Source organism: Scylla paramamosain, chromosome 28 (genome assembly GCF_035594125.1).
Source record: "Scylla paramamosain isolate STU-SP2022 chromosome 28, ASM3559412v1, whole genome shotgun sequence".
NCBI classification, from domain to species: Eukaryota; Metazoa; Arthropoda; class Malacostraca; order Decapoda; family Portunidae; genus Scylla; species Scylla paramamosain.
Genome location: NC_087178.1, coordinates 7065001 through 7085000, shown reverse-complemented (window position 1 = coordinate 7085000; position 20000 = coordinate 7065001). Strand labels below are relative to the sequence as shown.

The following is a 20000-nucleotide window of genomic DNA, read 5'->3' as shown; positions in this document are numbered from 1 at the left end:
TTAAGAAGAGAGAGAGAGAGAGAGAGAGAGAGAGAGAGAGAGAGAGAGAGAGAGAGAGAGAGAGAGAGAGAGAGAGAGAGAGAGAGTGAGAGAGAGAGAAATAATTACTTTTCTTTTTTGCACCTGTCCTTTCTAATTACATTTCCTCACCTGCCATGACGTGAAATCCAGGCAAATAGAACAAAAAACAAACAAATAATACCTCTACCAAACACAATCTAAGAGAAAAAACAAAACAAAAATCAGAAATGAAAAGAAAATTAAGACAAACTGAAATAAAAAAAGAACATCATATAAAAAAAAGGAGAAAAAGAAAGAAAACATGTAGAGAATGAGTGGAATGTCAGAGAGGAGGAGGAGGAGGAGGAGGAGGAGGAGGAGGAGGAGGAGGAGGAGGAAGAGGGGGAGGGGGAGGCGTAATGAGAGGAGGGAGAAGGAAGGAAGAAGGATATTAAGTAAAGGAGGAAAAGAAAGGGAAGAAAAAAGGAAGGAAGGAGACAGGAAACAGGTTGGAGAGAGAGAGAGAGAGAGAGAGAGAGGAGAGAGAGAGGAGAGAGAGAGAGAGAGAGAGAGAGAGAGAGAGAGAGAGAGAGAGAGAGAGAGAGAGATGAGTCAGAGGCATGCAAGGTGATTCGAGTCTCTAGGCTGATGATGTTTATTCAGAATTATTCCCCTACCTCCTCCTCCTCAATCCTTCTCCTCCTCCTCCTCTTCTTCCCTTCCTCTCCCTCCTCCCCTTCCCTCCTTTTCCAATTAGTTTTCCCTCCATTTTTCCCCTTAATTCTCTTCTTTTCTCCCTCCTACCTCCCTTCCGTCTTTCCTTTTCCTTTTCTTCCTTCTTTCCTTCAATATTCTCTTCCTCCTTTCCCTCCGTTACTTTCCCCTTCTTTTCTTTCTCTTCTACCTTCGCTTTATCTTCGTTTTCATTTCTTTTTTTCCTCCTCCATCCTTCCTTCCTTCCAAAGTAGTTTCCTACCCTTTTTTCTCCCTTTCCTCCTTCCTTTCTTCCCTTTCTACCACCCTTCCTCTCCGCCCCCTTCCCTTTCATTTTCCTTTTTTTCCATTTTTTCTGTACCGGGAACTGAGAAGCTTCGAAAAACTGCTTCAGAGAGAGAGAGAGAGGAGAGAGAGAGAGAGAGAGAGAGAGAGAGAGAGAGAGAGAGAGAGAGAGAGAGAGAGAGAGAGAGAGAGAGAGAGAGAGAGAGCCAGCTGCGTATGAGTCAAGGGGAAAAAAATATTAGCTATACGATTCCTAACTAGTGACTCAAGGGAACTGACTCACCGGGACACAACTGGATGCGGAAGTTTAGTCACCCGTTTTCCTTCTTAACTTATTCACAGGGATGACTAAAAAAAAAAAAAAGGAAGAAGAAGAAAAAAACTATCCGCCCCCGAATTCCTAGACAATATACGTGAAGGGAATCGATTTTCAAGAGACATTTTGGAGAGTGAACATGAAAAAAAACAAGAATTTAGTTATTTTATACTGAAGGAGACGTAGAGAGAGAGAGAGAGAGAGAGAGAGAGAGAGAGAGAGAGAGAGAGAGAGAGAGAGAGAGAGAGAGAGAGAGAGAGAGAGAGAGAGAGAGACCTGTCTTCTACCCGTCTCTAGCTTCGTGACTGCCTCCGTTTATGCATTTCAAAAGAATCCAGACTACTAATGGTGGCTATGCTGAGAGGAGAGGGAGGAAGAGACGCCAAGGGGAGAGAGAAAAGAGGGAGGGATGAGCGATAACGGAGAGATGTAGGAGAAACAGATGGGACTGATCAGAGAGGGAGAGAAAGATAGTAGAAGAGTAAAATAAAGAAAGAGAGAGAAAGAAAAAAAAAGAGATGATGAGTGAGGGGAAGAAAGGAAAAGATCAGAGGCGTGCCAGTGAAGTAAAGAAGAGTGAAGAGGGGAGAAGAGGGGAAGGAGAGAGAGTGAGAGAGGGGAGAGGGAAGAGTGAGGGGAGAGACAGCAGCAAATTGGAATAAAACACAGGAGGAGGGGGAACTGAAAGAAATAAATGGTGGAAGGTCGTGGAGTGTAAAGGGAACAGAAAGGGAGAGAAAGAGAGGAAGAAAAAGATACAAAAATAAAATAAAAAATGGAATATAGAACGGAGGAGAGTAAATAAAAAAGAGGAAGATGATGATAGTGACTAAATTTGTGGAATAACTCAAGAAAAACAGAAGCACACTGAAATAAAAAAGGAAGTGAGTGAATAAAAGAGGAAGAGAAAAATATTGGTGTGTTTGAAATAGCCGAAAACAAACAAAATTACACAAAAAATATAAATAAATAGAAAAAAGTGAAAATATTGTTTGAAATATTCCCACTAAAACAAAATCACTCAAGAAACAGAAATAAGAAAACTTAAACACACACACACACAAACACAAACACACACACACACACACACAAACACACACACACACACACACACACACAAAGAAAAAGAAACTGAAAAAAACACCTTCACTTTCAATCCAAACTTTAAATAAAACACAAACAAACCACAAATAAAAGACCAAAAAAGACACAAAAAAAGAAAAAAACACAAACACAAACACACACACCACTTACAAAAAGAACCTCCCTTTAAATCCATCCCACTTGAAACACCTAATCTAAAACCAGGAATCTTTAATCAGCCAGGTAAACTCCTCTTCCTCCTCCTCCTCCCCATCTCACCTGTCCCAGCCATCACCTGCTCTCCTCGACCCACAGGTGAACACAGCCAATCTACCTGGGCTGAATCCAAGAGGCCCTGAATATTGAGTCCCTGACCGCTCCCTGACACACTTATATAACTGAATAGTGTTTCAAATAACTCAAGAAAGTAGATAGAAAAAAAATCTGACAAAAATAATTAGGAAAAAAACTGACACACACACACACACACACACACACACACACTAAAAAAAAAAAAAAGAGAAAAAAAAAAGAGATCAAAACGGCCACTCATCCAGAAGACCTGCCTGACGAAGGAAACTGCTGCAGGAGGCGTGTGTCAAGAGAAGGGAAGGGAAGGAACAGGAAGGGAGAAGTAGAAGGATTTGCACGATATAATTTGCTAGTTCTTACGATGCTGTTTGTGATAAGTTGCTTCGTTTGGTTGAAAGTAAAAGAAGGAGAAGGAGGAGAAGGAGGAAGAGAAGGAGAGAGAATGAAAGAGGAAGAGATCACTTACTCATACCTCGCATATCTACCTCACCCATACCTCTTCTCCATCTCCATCTTACCTTTCCTTATCTTCCCTCTATACCTCCACTCCCATCTTCTCCCCTCCTCCCTCCCTCCACTCCCACGTCCCCTTCCCTCCCCTTCCCTCCGCTCCGCTCATTGGCTCATTACCGTAACTAATTCCCCGCACTAACTGGCCACTCACAGCCCGAGGCCCCGATCACTCTCCGCGAGGCCCCTCAGGTGATTGTTACTTAGTCAGGGTAGTTAGGCCATTTGTTTTGTCTTCCTCCTCCTCCTCCTCCTCTTCTTCTTTTCTTCTTCTTTGGTCTGTTGCTCTTTGTTTTCTTTGGTATTTTTTTGTTTTATTTTGTATTCATCCTCCTCCTCAACTTATTTTTCTTCTTTCTTCTTTCTTCTTCTTCTTCTTCTTCTTCTTCTTCTTCTTCTTGTCTTCATTGTCCTCTCTTTGTTTTCTAGTTATTTTCTTTGCCATTATTTTCTCCTCCTCCTTCTCTTGTCTTCTTCTTCCTTCTTCTCCTTATCCTCCTCTTCCTCAGTCTTCTTATCGTCCTTTCTCTCAATCCTAATCTTCTCTCTCTTTTTACTTCGATTTCCTTGTCATTTCTCTCCTCCTCCTCCTCCTCCTCCTCCTCCTCCTCCTCCTCCTCCTCCTCCCGCGAGGTCATTTGGGGTCAAAATATGAGGTTGATGGAATGTGTTAATTAACAAAATGCCGGTGACGTCACACAGGTAAATCATTTCCTATTGGTCGTCCTCGGTCACGGGAAGGAAAGTGATTGGTGGCTCAGGATCAAGGGAGCGATCGTGATTGGTCTAGCCGGGAGAGATGCAGCGTTCTGATTGGTTCCCCGGACAAGACAATATGTGCTTTGATTGGCTGGGAATTATTGGCACTAGATAATTTTTTTTCTTATTCTTTTTCTTTTCTATTTTTATCTTTATGGATGTTTTCTTTATTTTTTCTTTCTCGTATTTTTCTTTTCTTCACTTTTTTAATATTTAAGTATAGTTTGTAATTTCATCTTTGTCTTTGGGATTGAATGTTTTCTTCTTGTTTATCTTTATCTTTATCTTGGAAATATTCCTTTATCTTCATTTTTATTATTGAGGATTATAATCACGATTTATTTGTATCTTATCTTTGGCAGCAATCTCGAAGGTTTTTTTTTTTTTGTATCTTTGTCTTTCAGCTTAATTTTAGCTCATCTTTAGGAAACAACAACAACAAAATCAACACTCCCACCACCACCACCACCTCCACTACCACCACCAGCAACAACAACAACAACAACAACACCCCCACCACCACCACCACCACCACCACCAGCAACAACAACAACAACAACAACAACAACAATCCTAACAAACAAACCTCCCATGAAAAATACACCCTAAGAATAAAAGAAAATAAATAAATAAAAGAAAAGCAAAACAACAAGAAAAAGAAGAAAAGACCAAAAGAAAGAGAGACAAAACAACAACAACAACAACAACAACAACAACAACAACAACAACAACAATATTTCATCGTCCCCTTGATTATTTTTCCCGACCTTACGCCTCAGAAATCCACACGTGTAACAATGAACTGGCCTGCGTAATTAAACAAGCCATCGAATCACCCATTTTCTTTCACGGGCGGTCAAGGTGGACACGTGTTTTCGCTAACGTTGATTGCCTATTCATAGTGTGGAGCCTCGGGTTACCTGGCTAATCACTGCGATCAATCAACACACATTTGGGATTCCACATGTTTTGATTTCTCTCCAGGGTTTCATTTGCGAGTTAATGGAGACGCGTCATTCACCTCCGTGATCCCCAGAGTTATGCGTCTGATCCCCCAAATGAATTAAAAGTCAGATTAAAGATGGGAAGGAAGGAACGGAAGGGAGGAAGCGAGGAAGCGAGAAAGGAAGGTTGGGTTAGTCTGGGCTTTGGTGGCTGTGATGGTCGTGGTTTTTTTTGTCTTCACCGGTTAAATTTCTTGTTTTCTTCGTGGTTTTGTATCTTTATCGTATTGTCTGTTGCCACTACTACTACTACTACTACTACTACTACTACTACTAATGCTGCTGCTGCTGGTGCTGTCTGAGTCTGTCCATTAGGAGACACAAACATGAACAAAAACAAAACCAGCCACTGCGCCAAGGAAAGAAAAAAATCCACAAAAATAGTTGAAGCAGTTTAGACTCAAAATTCTAAAGAAATCGCTAATGAGTGTCACTGCACATCAGACGAAGGACGCATTATAACAAACTAATGAAGCAGCTAACGTTTTTGTCCTTCTCTTCTTTTTTTTTCCTAAGGAGGCTTTAGTGGGAGTCTCTGGTGGGCGGTAGGAGTGGCAGGATTGGCAGGAGTGGGTGTGTTGAGGGCGAGCGTGGTCCCCTCGGCCCCAGAGTAAGTTTACTACAAGTTAAGCAACCCTCTTATTGCAGGCGCGGCGGGCAAGAGGGGCCCGCTGCTCCCCACGCCGGGCCGGACACTCGCCCATAACCACTGGCGTCACAGGGGCGATCACTCCCACACGCCGAGATACATTATTACCTTTTACCTGTTGGGCCCATGGCTATTGATTTTGGCTGGAGGCTCCGGGCGCGGCGGGGCGGCCCAACTACTACCACCACCACCGCCGCCGCCGCCGCCGCCGCCACCGCTGCCGCCGCCGCCGTCGCTGTCCCGCCCGGCCCGCCGCTCCACGCACGCCCTAAGAATGCACTTTTACGACGATCGTTCCGTTATACATAAAAAAAAAAAAAAAAAAGAAAAGCCGGTGATTTATACCCGGGGACTGCGGTAATTACTGGATGAGGAGGTGTGAGGGAGCCACGCTGGCTTGTGGATGATCGTGTCCCCAGCACCAACAGTTTGCAGCCCCAGTCCCTTAGCCCCCCGCAAATCCAGTCCCCAGCCCCCAGCAGCCTACCCCGCCAGCCCCCAGTCCCCACCCCAAAGCATCCCAGCACCCAGCACCCCAGCACCTCGGTACTCGAGCCCCAGCCCCCTAGCACCCCACTCCTTTCTCAGCCCCAAGCCAGCCAACACCCCAGCCCTCTCTCAGCCCCCAGCCCAGTCTCAGCCGGGCTTCTCAACCCACCCCGGCTCATTTTTCACGTGCCGGGCCGCCGCCAATACACCGTGTCAATTCCTGATTGACTTCAACCCTCGCCCGCAGGCTCTGGTGGCCGCGGCTGGGCGAGGGAGAGACTTGGGGCTTAAGTGGGCGGATATAGCGTCCCGCTGAGGGTTACGTGTGGTGTGTGGCGCCCGCGAGCTGCCTGGGGTGTGTACTGGCGTGGCGGGGCGGGCGGGGTGAGGCGAGGCGGCCATCACTGGGGTTCTCGCCTTAACTTATTCATTGGGTCGAGACAGGAATGGCTTTAAAGACAATTACATGATCATAAAGTGTAGTTTCGCTTCTTCCCTGTACAGTGATAGAGATGTACTGTACACGGTGCTTCCTGCGGCTGAGGCTCTGAGGCCGCGCCGCCGCAACTCTCGTGCTGGTGATTGGAAGCAGAGAGTAAGCTGTTGGCCTTTTGATAAGACCCTGAGTGCTGTACGGGGTGAGCCAGGCCAGCTGAGTGAGAAAAACAACGCAATGGTTACCTCCGCTCATCTTGTTTTTAGGGAAGGCAATAAACATCAGCTGCACAAACACTCATGCAAATAGTACAAGTCAATCGTAACAATAAAAAAAAAAGGAGAAAAAGAGTAAAAAAAAAAGATCGGGAGAAGAAAAAGCGACATTCCAGTTATTCTGCATCTTGGCCAGCAGCATACTTCTCATACTATCAAAGAAAACTAACACCAATAAATATATTAAAAAAAAAAAAAAAACAGAAAACACCCTACTGACTCATCGAAACATGTCCCCAAAGACTTTCCACACGCACACACGCACAAGGGGAGATACTCTGGCACCCTGAGGCACTCCAGATGGTCACGCCGCAGGACGGATGGCACACGCACCGTCACGTCCCCTGCGTAGACTTGACCCACGTGCTTCCCTCCCTCAAGCGCCGCCAAGGCCACACCTGTGACTTGCACCTGCACACCTGAACGGGACACTCAAGCATTCCAGGCCATTCCAGATACGGCCATTCCAGTCACGGGCACTCCAGACAGACAGCTATTCCAGATTTATCCCATTCCAGTTATATCCATTCCAGATTCATTCCCATTCCAGTTATATTAATTCCAGACACGGGCATTTCAGATTCATCCCTTTCCAGTCATATCCATTCCAAAGACGGGCAATCCAGTCATCCATTCCAAGTATATCCATTCCAGCTTCATGAATTCCAGACACGGCCATTCCAGTCATATCAATTCTAGACACTGGTATCCATGTTGTTTTCTTCGTTTTATTACCTTAAAAATAATTAAATATCCGAAAATATTGATTGGTTGAATTAATTTGAATGACAACAATCTCTTTCTTGACGCTAAAAACCAAGCAGAGAGAGAGAGAGAGAGAGAGAGAGAGAGAGAGAGAGAGAGAGAGAGAGAGAGAGAGAGAGAGAGAGAGAGAGAGCATCCCATTCCTCACTCCTCGCCGGCTGCCTCTGAGGTCTTGGAGAGAGAGAGAGAGAGAGAGAGAGAGAGAGAGAGAGAGAGAGAGAGAGAGAGAGAGAGAGAGAGAGAGAGAGAGAGAGAGAGAGAGAGAGAGAGAGAGAGCGTAAACCATTCTCTGCCGCGGCTTTTTCCATCATTACCTACCAAGTTTATGAACATTAATGGCGAGAGTCGAAGGCGGCGACCATCAGCATCAAGGGAGGGAGGGAGGGAGGGAGGGAGGGAGGGATGTCGATGCTGCGTTTTCCACCCTCATTATTTACCTACACCCTTCCAGTACTCAAAAAAAAAAAAAAGTGATACATTAAGAAAAAAAAAAGAAAAGAAAAAAAATCAAAACCCAGTGGAAAATACGATACCCGAACCTATAACTTCAAATTAGCTTCGTTAGACCACAAGATAATGGAATAAATAAACCAAATCTACCTTCACCCTTTCAGTACTAAAAAAAAAATGTTACCAATCACAAAACGTAAAAAACGAAATATACTAAAAAACAGCAACGAGCCTATAACTTCAAATTAGCGCAGTTAGACCATAAGACATTGGACTAAATAAAGAAAATGAGGGATGGGAGTCGTGAAAGGGTGCTCAGGGTATCAGGGACGCTTCCAGGGCTGTGTTCTCCTGCAAGGGAAGGAGTGAGGGCCCGGAGGGAGGGAGGGAGGGAGGGAGGGAGGGAGGTAAAAGACTTAATTTAACCTTCAGGATGGAGGAGTTTCTTACACGACAGGGAAGCGTGACGTCACCGAGAGAGAGAGAGAGAGAGAGAGAGAGAGAGAGAGAGAGAGAGAGAGAGAGAGAGAGAGAGAGAGAGAGAGAGAGAGAGAGAGAGAGAGAGGAGGAGCAGCGACAGAGACAGACACATGAAAAGCAGGAGGAGAGGAGGAAAGAATGATATATTACATGGGTAGATAGAGAAACAGAGAGGTAGATAAAGAGATAGAGAGAGAGAGAGAGAAGGATAGGAGGGGACACAAACAGACAGAGGTGGTGAGGAAAAAAGAGTAAGGAGATAGAGACAGGTGGGGAAGAGAAGTACAGAGAGACAGAGAGATGGAAAAAATAAGAGGGGACAGAGATAGTAAGATAGGGGACAGAGATAGTAAGAGATAAGAGGGGAAGAGATAGTAAGGAGATCCAATGATAATGGGTAGAATAGTAGACAGATAGATAGATAGATAGATAGATAGAGAGAGAGAGAGAGAGAGAGAGAGAGAGAGAGAGAGAGAGAGAGAGAGAGAGAGAGAGAGAGAGAGAGAGAGAGAGAGAGAGAGAGAGAGAGAGAGAGAGAGGGGAGGTAAAAGAAATAAATAAGACAAATGAAAGTAGAATGAAGAATGGTTGAGGGAGAATGAGTGAAGAATATGAAAAATAAAGAAGGAAATGGAGAAAGGAGGAGAGAGAAATAAATAAGGCGCAAATGAAAGTGGAATGAAGGATTGCCGAGAAATAAAAAAGGAGAAAAAAAATAGAGAAGGAAGACGACAAAAATAAAAAAAAACGCAAATAAAACTGCTGGAATGAAGAAAATTAGAGGGAACAAAACAACAACAACAAAAAAAAGAGCATAAATAAAAGTACTGGAATGAAAGTTCGTAAAGGAAAAAAAAAGAAAAAAGAAAAAGGAACAATGAGAATGAGGTGAATACATACATATCAAGAGGAAGAGTGTCGTGCAGCGCCTCCATAAACTGACGTGTCTTTACGAGGAACACAAGAGTACCAGAGTGACGCGGAAATACTGACAGAAAATACGAAAAAAAAACAAAAATAATAATAATAATAAAATAACACAAAAAAAGCGTCGACATTCAGAAAGTAAAAAAAAAAAAAAAAAAGAAAAAAACAAAGGCAGAGAGAAAGATTCTGCCTAGTTTGTTTTGAGCTGAAAGTAAAATTTGCTAAGGTTTCAATTCTAGTAATAATAATAATAATAATAATAAAAATATATAAAATTACAAAAGAAACAAAAGAAAATGCATATGATTGATAGACACGGATAAGATGAACAAGCAGGAAAGAACTGGATATTTATAGGGTACTAGGACAAGGGAATAGAAACTCCACAGGAAGACACACACTAGGAGAAGTGAACTGGAGGAAGTGAGCTGGAAAAGACTGGAAAATCTGGCTGGAAGAGACTAGAGGACTACAAGGGGAGACAGGAATGAGCTGGAGAGAGTAAACTTAGAGTGGGCTTGATGAGATGGGCTGAGCTGGAAGAGACAGGCTGGAAGAGGTGGGCTGGAAGATTCTAGGGTTGCTGAGGGCCCAGGTGACGAGCGAGGCTGCAACAGTGAACCCTCTTCCCTTCCCTTCACCCCTCTCTCCCTCCCACCCTCCCTCAGGATCCTGTTACACCCCCTCCAGTGACATACCCTCTCGCTCACCTGCCCGCGACCTCCACTACCTGTCCCGGCCTGCACTCTCGGCCTACGCTCACCTCTGCTTATTATTATCTGCCTAATAATTTCCCTGTTTAAAAAAAAAGTGAGAAAAAAGAATGGGAAGTTAATTTTGTCATTTCTTAGCTATTGTAGAAAAAAAAACGCTAGTATTTTTACCTGTCTAACCTTTCTTATTTTGGTAGTCTTTTGAAATTTAGAGTACTGCTTTAAAAAGTTGTTTACCTGGACACATATATGTTTAATTTTGTCGTTTTTTTTTTAACTAGTACAAACGGTGAATATATGCCTAATCTTTCTTTTATTATTGTTTCTTCTTAAAATTCAGGGCATAATTAATAAGCTGTTTACATGGACACAAATATAACAGGTAATAGCAGGTTAATTTTGTCATTTCTTACCTGTTGTACAAAATACGTAAAAAGTTGAGGATTATTGTGAAAACTGACTAGATGAGTAAAGGATAATTTTCCCTGGGTTCTCATCTGTCTGTCTGTTCATTACCTGTCTTCCTGTCCGTCTGTCTGTCCATATCCTAACCCGGCCCTGCCTCTACCTTCCTCAATCTACCTGTCCACCGCACTGCCTACCTGCTTCACTGTTCATCCTGGCCTCCTTTCTACCTATTAACCAGCCGGCCCATTTTACCTTCCAATTATAGAGAAATGGTCAATACATATAACACAGGAACTTTTTTTCATTTAAGTCTCCAGTTTAATGTTTTCGTAATCACTAATTTAGATGCGCGCTCTGTTCATCTTTTCCCGAATTACTGAACTGATTTTCTCTCATTTTCATGTATTGGGAAGACGAGCTAAGGGTAAAAAATGACTGGGAGGAATAGTATAAGAGTCAAGTGATAGGTCAGTTTAGTATTTTTTTTTTTGCCACTGTTTCTATTCAGTATTTCTTTTCTTACCTTCCATCATTTTAACAGACCGATCTCCTTTTGTAAAATACTGGTACATTCAATAATTTACTTTCATTCATTCATTCATTGCCTGTCTCTACATCAACCTCTTTGCTTTACATAATCCCTTTTGTGGTCCACCAATTCTGTATTCCATCATTAATTAAACCTGTCATAAAATTCACACAAATTTCTATATCCATCTGTCCTTCTGAGGAAAAAGTTAATCATTGTGAAATTAAATATACCCTTATCCTTTTTGTGACCTATTAATTTTCTATCCCACTTTTTCACATCAACCTTTAAATTCACCTGACTTTCTATATCCATTTATCCTTTAGGGTAAAAAATCCGTCATTGTGAACTTAAATCTTATCCTTACCCTAAACTAAATTTGATCCAGTAATTATGTATTCTTATTAAACCTGCTCTTTAAATTAACTTCACTTTCTATATCCATCTATCCTCCTCAGTTAAAGTTTCGTCACTGTGAACATAAAACTTATTCTTATCCTCTCTGAACTTAGATTTGGTCCAGTAATATGTATTCTTATTAAACCTGCTCTTTAAATTAACATCACTTTCTATATCAATCTATCCTCCTTAGTTAAAGTTTCGTCATTGTGAACGTAAAATGCATCTTTACCCTTTCTGAACTAACCCAAAATCTATTCTTACCCTTTCTGAAGTTAAATTTGATCTAATAATTCTGTATCCTAATTAAACGTGCTCTTTAAAATTCACCTCGCTTTCTATATCTATCTATCCTCACATTACTTTCAATATCCATCTATCCTCCTGACTAAGATATCCATCATTGTGAACCTGAAACTTATCCTTACGTTTTCTGATTTAAATTTAGTCCAATAACTCTGCATTCTAATTACACCTGCTCCTTAAACTCACATCACTTTCCACATCCACCTGTCCTGAACAAAAAGTTTGGTCACTGTAAAACTAAAATACACTGACGTCCAGGATATTCCCAAACAACACAGGTCCCGGCACTTCTGAGTTACCTGATTGGCTCTTTAGATTCCTACGCATTCCTCTCACGCAGTCCAGGAAGATAAACGTGACGGTTACTAAGAAAAACATCAAAGTGGACTAAGGCAAAGTTGCGAGGTGTGTATAGCCATTTAAGTGTACACAGGTGAGTAAAAAAAAAACATGTAGTAGTCATTTATCTTTACCTGAGGAGCGCACATACCTCACCTGTCTAACAAAGCACCTGTAATTATCACCATTTACTATCAAAGCTTTAAGAAATATCCGAGAAGGAGATTACAGTAAGAGAGACAGAGACAAGACAAAAAAAAAATAGTAAGAATCAATATCTCTTCACTAGTTATTATTAAAAGTTTAAGAATTGTTTGGAAAGGAGGTTAGAGGAAGAAGAGACTGAAAGAAATGAAATTATAAGTGACTATTTGTTTGCTATTTACTATTAAAGAAGAGAAAGACAAAGAAATAAAACTGCAAGAATCACAATCTTTATCCTTTATAATCAAAACTTTAAAGAAAAACATGGGAAGGAGATTTGTGGAAGAAGGAAACTAAAGACGAAAACTCCGTAAGAACCAACAAGCAACCAAACCAAACCCAACTAAACTAAACCTTTAACCTCACAATCACAAAATACACGAACTTGCAACAATAACACCATTTAAAACTTACAAAAAAAAAAAAAAAAACGGAGGTAGATAGGAAAATTGGTCGAAACCCGAAAAAAAAAAAAATACTTGAGATTATCTTCAGTTTTCCTTCAGGTGAGCTGGGAGTTAATTAGCGCGCGGCAGGTAGAGGAGGCAAGGTTAATGATCACCTCTCTTGCAGTTGGTCAGCGAGAGTAGAAGGTTAAGGTAGGGCTTCTTAAGTCTCCCCTTCCTCTCCTTCCTCTCCCTTCCTCTCTCCTTTCCGTATCTCATCCCGAGGAGGAGGAAGAGGAGGAAGAGGAGATGGAATAGTAGCGGTGGAGGATATGAGAGCACAAAAAGGAGGAAGAGGAAGAGGAGGAGATGGACAGAGTTTTATTTCAGGACGAGTTGAGAAAGACGAATGAGATGGAATAGTGGAGGTTATGAGAGAGAGAGAGAGAGAGAGAGAGAGAGAGAGAGAGAGAGAGAGAGAGAGAGAGAGAGAGAGAGAGAGAGAGAGAGAGAGAGAGAGAGAGAGAGAGAGAGAGACATCTCTATCCCAGAACAAGGAGAAAGAAGAAGAGGAAGAATAATGAGGTGAAACAGAAGAGGTGGGTGACTGAAGAGAAAGAGACAGAGAGAGAGAGAATGATAAAACTCTACAAAATTAGAACAAATAAGAAAAACACCAAGAACTCAAGACACCCACTAAAGAAATGATAAAGGGAAAAATTGCACTGTTTTTTCCCCCTCACTCTTCCACTCTCTCTCTCTCTCTCACTTCTCACACGCCCTTTTACCTCATCTGTCCACCTCACTCACACCACTCACCTCTCCCTCTCCCTCTCACCCTCTCCCTCCCATCCAACTCATCTTCCATCTACCCACACCACCTATTCTTCCATTAGCAAACGTCTCTCTCTCTCTCTCTCTCTCTCTCTCTCTCTCTCCCTCTCTCCCTCTCTTAAACCTTACGCATTGTCATAATCTTTAGTTCTCCTTGACTTGAGAGAGAGAGAGAGAGAGAGAGAGAGAGAGAGAGAGAGAGAGAGAGAGAGAGAGAGAGAGAGAGAGAGAGAGAGAGAGAGAGAGAGGTAAGGCAGCGGAGGAAAGAAATATGGCAGTATATATCACGAGGCAGGACAGGGCACCGCTCCATGATTATTTATTTTGCTCATTAATCTCGGCGCCTTCATCCCGAGCAGAGGCAGGTAATTGGATTCGTAATGATTAGTGAGAAGAAGAACCCAGAGAGAGAGAGAGAGAGAGAGAGAGAGAGAGAGAGAGAGAGAGAGAGAGAGAGAGAGAGAGAGAGAGGTTAGTTAGACAGCCACCCAATAATGTTTCACACACACACACACACACACACACACACACACACACACACACACACACAAGTACGTACGTATAATGACAGACAAACAACCCAAACAGCCACAAGCACAGACAAACACACACAAACAGACACAAACAAAACAAAACAAAAAGAAAAAACACACACATCACTAACATTAAAAAAAAACGATAAAAACAATTTGAAATACGAAAAAGATATACGTGTGTGTGTGTGTGTGTGTGTGTGTGTGTGTGTGTGTGTGTGTGTGTGTGTGTGTGTGTAAGAGGCGTGTAATGATGTGCACACGCGCCGGCCCATTACGTGCACACAGTGTCTCTGCACGTGTAGCCACAGTGTGTATATTTCAATGCGCACATCGCCAATAATTAAGACGATCACATAAACTTGATGAACGACTGGAAATGACACATAAATTCCTTCCTGGGACTGGAGGAGGAGGAGGAGGAGGAGGAGGAGGAGGAGGAGGAGGAAGAGGAGGGAAGTGAAGACAGAAGATGGAGGAAAGGGTACAAGAAATGCTGAGGAGTTGGAGGAGGAGGAGTAAGAGGAGGAGGAGGAGGAAAGAAGGGAAGATATAAATGAAAGTAAGTGTTTAATGGAAGGAGAGAAAAGGAGGAGGAGGAGGAGGAGGAAAGCTTTTATGATATATTACAATTAAGTAAACGAAACACGAATAAAATGAAGTTTACATAAACAAAAAAAAGAAAAAAATGTAAGTACAAAAAAATATACAAATTTAGATACGACACACACACACACACACACACACACACACACACACACACACACACACACACAAGCCACTTACAAAATGACTCAAGACGACTCCAGGGGTGATAAACTCCCTTAAGAAATCCTATAATCCTCCCCTAAATCTTCTTCCTCCCCTCTGCTCTCCCCTCTCCTCTTACCGTCTCCCTTTACCTCTTCCCTCTCCTTCCTTTACCTCATTCGTTTCTCCCCACCTCTCTCCCTCTCATTTTCGTTTTCATCCCCTCCCTTCTTTCCCTCTCCCCTTTATCTCTCCCCTTCTCTCCTCCCTTGTCTCTTTTCATCCCTTTCTTCCTCTTCCTTGCCTCTCCTCTCCCTCCTCCCTTCTCTCCCCTCTCCTCTCCTCCTCTCTTCTGCAGCGATTACCTTGGCTCCCCACTCTTCTCTTGATGGATGGGGAGGAGGTGGAGGAGAGGATAAAGAAGGATAAGGGAGGATGAGGGAGAAAAAGGGAGATGAGGCAGATGAAAGAAGATTTTTACTTGTATGATTCATCTTTCTTCTCTCTTTGATCACGAAGAAGAGGAAGAGCAATAAAAAGAGGAGAAGGAAAGAGAGATAACTGGATGGGAGTGATGATGATGATGAGGAGGAGAAGAGAAGGATGAAAAAAATGGAAGGAGATATATGAAGGAAGGAAAGAAGAGGAAGGAGAAGCTGGTGGTGATGATGATGATGGCCAAAAGAAGGAGGAGGAGGAGGAAGATGAAAGAAACAAAGGAATAGAGATGTCAAAAGAGAAGGAAGAGAAATATAATTATCATAAAAATCAGGAAAAGGAGAAAAAAATGGGGGAAGAAAATAAGAGATGAAAGAAGAAGAGGAGCAAAGGAAAATGAAAGAAGAACCGAAGGATTATTATGGAAAGGAGGAGTAGGAAGAGAAGGCAACAGAGAAAATAAAAGTATATAAAAAGACATAGAAGATAAAGAAGAAAAGAGAGAAAAAATAGACAAAATAAGAAAGGACGCGAAGATGAAGACGAGGAGAAGAAGAGGAAGAAAATGAGGAACAGAAGATAGAGACAAAGAATACCACAAAGAAAACGAAAAGACGAGAGAAAGGAAAAAAATAAATAAATAAACCAATAAGAGAAGGCAGGGAGATGAAGACAAGAAAGAGGATTATCATAAAGAGGAAGAGGAAGAGAAAGAGGAGGGGAAGAAGATAAAGAATATCACAAAGATGAAAAAAAGACCAATAAAGACAGACGGGAAGATGAAGACGAGGAAAAGGATTATCATAGAGGAAAAAGGAAGAGGAGGAGGAGGAGGAGGAGGAGGAGGAGGAAGAAGAAATATGTTGACTACTCATAAGATTTCATATTTCCTCACATTTCCAGGAACTTCGCCCAGTTACGGTTTAAAATTTATTGCCGAAGAACCGAAGGCGACGCTGACGAGGGCTGTCACTGAGGCGTAGAGAGAGAGAGAGAGAGAGAGAGAGAGAGAGAGAGAGAGAGAGAGAGAGAGAGAGAGAGAGAGAGAGAGAGAGAGAGAGAGAGAGAGAGAGAGAGCATGTTCATTCATCATTCCAGTCTTCTCTTTCCTCCCTTCCTTCCTTCCTTCCTTGCTTCCTTCCTTTCCTTCTCTTCATTCCTTCCTTCTTTCCTTCCTTCTTTTATCATACGTGCTGTTTTCCTTCAATCTGCATCTTCTTCCAAAATTTTTAATACATTTTCCTTTTTTTGTATTTATTTTTTTAACTTCTCTCCCTCTTCAATAACAAAAGAACGGTTATTTAATTTTTGCTACGAAGGAAAGAGAATAACGAAGGAAAGGGAAGAAAGACAGAACAGAACACATGGAAGGAAAGAATTGAAACACAAATGGAAGTAAATAAAAGAAAGCGAAATTACAGGGGAGAGAGAGAATGAAAGGAAAGAGGGGAAGGGAAGGAGAAACGAGAAAATAAATGAAAAGGGAAGGAAGGAGAGAGAGAGAGAGAGAGAGAGAGAGAGAGAGAGAGAGAGAGAGAGAGAGAGAGAGAGAGAGAGAGAGAGAGAGAGAGAGAGAGAGAGAGAGAGAGAGAGAGAGAGAGAGAGAGAGAGATATGTTCCTCCTTGAATGAATGAAAGATACGCATTCATATAAAATTAAAACAAAAAAAAGAAAAAAACAGGAATAAATAAGATATAACACAAGAAAAGGAAGAAAAAGGCAAAAACATGACAAGGAAAGTAAAAAAAGATGAAAATATGATACGAGGAAAGGAAAAAAATGAAAATTACACAAAGAAAGGAAAAAAAGATGAAAATATGACAAGGAAAGGAAAAAGGAAGATAAAAAAACATGACACAAGAAAATAAATAAATAATACAAGGAAACGAAATAAAAATAAGTAAATGACACAAGAAAAGAAGAAAAAATGAAAATATGACACAAGGAAGAAGACAAAAAGCCAAAAACACGTAACAAGACATAAAAAAAAATGTAAACAGTAGAGCTACCAGGCAGAGAGTGAGGAGAATGTACAGGTGAACCCACAAATTAGTGACCAGCAAGTGTGAACAAACCCAAGCACACAGAACGAACACGCACGCACACACGCACACAACACAGACAGAGACAGAGACAGAGACAGAGAGAGAGAGAGAGAGAGAGAGAGAGAGAGAGAGAGAGAGAGAGAGAGAGAGAGAGAGAGAGAGAGAGAGAGAGAGAGAGGCGAGATATCTGCAATGCGGATCGACAATCACATAGAGAAGAAAGAGGTAAGAGCTATTACTAAGCTTTATTAACCCTTACCTGACGATGTCGCGGGAGGAGGAGGAGGAGGAGGAGGAGGAGGAGGAGGAGGAGGAGAAAGGGAAGACAGACAGGCACTTGTAACATGGAGAAGGAAGAGATACATACAAGGAAGAGGAAGAGAAGATAATAAGATATATAATACAAAGGCAGATAAAGAAAGAGAAGGAGGAATAATAGGAGGAGAGAGGGAAGAGAGACAGCCACTTGTAACATGAAGAAGAGAGGAAGAGATACGTGCTAATAAGAGGAAGAGGAGATAATAAGATATAAGATAATACAAAGAAAGAAAGAAGAGGAGGAGGAGGAATAACAGGAGAGAGGGAAGAGAGACAGCCACTTGTAAAATGAAGGAGAAGGAAGAGGAAGAGAAGAAAATAAGAGAATAAGATATGAGATGGAACACATAAATAAAGAAGATGAGTGCAAGATGAAAGAAGAAGAAGAAGAAGAAGGTAGGAAAGAAGAAGGAGAAAATAAATCAGGACCAAAGAAGAAAAGTGAAGCCATGATAATTATAAGTAAAGAAAATTGAGAGAGAGAGAGAAAAAAATAAACAAGAGAAAGAAAGGAAGAAACAAAGTAAGGAAGAAAAAAATGAAAAGGGAGAAAGAAAAAAAGAAAAAATGGGGCGATTTCTCCCTTCTGACGAGCTTCACCCCCCCCCCCAACCTCCATCCCACACCCACCCTCCCATGCCCCCTGCCCAAGACCCATCAGAATCTCAACCATCTAAAGAACCTGGAGGAGGAGGAGGAGGAGGAGGAGGAGGAGGAGGAGAGACCCTACAGAGAGAGGAGAAGAATGAACGGTAGGAGTACAAATCTATTAAGTGATTATCAGGAAAAACAGTCACATTCATCACAGTTAACTTATACTGAGCTCTGGATAACTTAGGATAGTAGTAGGAGCAGGAGCGGGAGGAGGAGGAGGAGGAGGAGGAGGAGGAGGAGGAGGAGGAGGAGGAGGAGGAGGAAAAGGAGAAGAAAAGGATTGGAAGAATAAGATGAAAAACAAGAACAATGAGGAGGAGGAGGAAAAAGAGGAGGAGGCGAAGAACAAGAAGGAAACAAGAACGACAAAAGGAACAAGAATAATAACAACAAACAACAACAACAACAAGACCCACTATATACCAAAAACACACACACACACACACACACACACACACACACACACACACACACCACGAATATCTAAAACCCAAGCAAGTCAAATCATCACTCTTTCTCCTCTCTCCCTTCTTTACCATATCTATTCTCCCTCTCCCTCTCTCTTTCTCTTTCCCCCAGAAACCACTCATTCCTTCGTGTTTTTACAGCTTCCGCCAAACGAGGAAGCGGAGAACACAAGGAAGATAAGACAAACCAACTAATATCACTTGTACTTCTTGCAATTCTGGTATATTTAGGTTAATTTTCGTTTATTTGGTCTTATTCTTACTTTATTAATTTTTTATTCTCTCCTCCTCCACCTTGTCCCTGTTTATCCTGTCCTAACAATTCCTGCTTATTCCTGGCTTATTTTTCTTCATTTTGGCTTATTCTTCCCCTATCTAGTACCGTTGCCTGTCCAATCCTGCTCCACCATTCCTCTGTCCTGTTCAACCTGCCCCACTTCCATGCTACGTGTTATAATAGTTCTTACACTCTAGTTAATATTTGTTTCCTATCAAGACTTCTACTTCCCGTCCTCTTCACTGTTCCGCTATGCCTGTATTTTGTTCTTTCTGTGCTTAAATAATGTGCCTTCTTCGCCTTCTTCTGTGTTCTGGCTTGTTCTAATTTATTTCCTATTTAGTTCTCCTTAGTTTTCATCCTCTCACTCATTTGTTCATCCATACATACGTTCTATCTTGTTCTGACTGTCTGTGTTTAAATAGCGCACCTTGTTCTTGTTCTGTGTTCTGGCTACTTCCTATTCACTCCCTATTGAGTTCTCATCCTCTTACTCCTGGAATGCCTTTATGCTCCGCCACGACCACGCTCTGCCTTGTTCTCATCTCCCTCATCTAAAGACTACACGATATGCTCAGCACTACGTCATATCTGGTTCCTATTCAGTTCCTATCTAGTTCTCTTCTACTAACTGTACACTTTTCTTCCCCGCCGCACTCTTCCTCGTCCCTCTCCTCCTCCTCTTGCTCCACCGCCACCGCCCCCACGCCCTCGCCAGTGCCCCGCGGAGAGCCCTTCACGTAGGGACAATAAAGATGCTGAACAAAATCATCTGGCAGCCTCGCAGGTCAGGTTGGAGGGAGCGAGACGGGGGAGGAGTAGGGGAGGAGTAAGGGTGGAGTAAGGAGCGGACAGGTGCCTCCACGCCCCCCGCTGGAAAGCGGTGATGAAGGAGAGGCCGCGCTGCTCTCCTGAAGAAGTGAAGCAGCAGCAGCAGCAGCAGCA

At 42.3% G+C, this 20000-nt stretch overlaps 2 protein-coding genes across 2 annotated transcripts in view; one reads left to right on the top strand and one right to left on the bottom strand.

Moving 5' to 3' along the window:
* LOC135114832 (nuclear receptor coactivator 1-like) overlaps positions 1 to 20000 on the bottom strand; it is a 277887-nt gene that overhangs the window by 155069 nt on the left and 102818 nt on the right.
* LOC135115145 (uncharacterized) lies at positions 6036 to 6437 on the top strand. Its single transcript, XM_064031646.1, has one exon. The coding sequence runs from the start codon at positions 6036 to 6038 to the stop codon at positions 6435 to 6437; it is 402 nt and encodes a 133-aa protein (XP_063887716.1).

What these genes read in the sequence shown, in the direction of transcription:
- LOC135115145 (XM_064031646.1), top strand. Translation starts at nt 6,036, where the DNA reads ATGATCGTGTCCCCAGCACCAACAGTTTGCAGCCCCAGTCCCTTAGCC.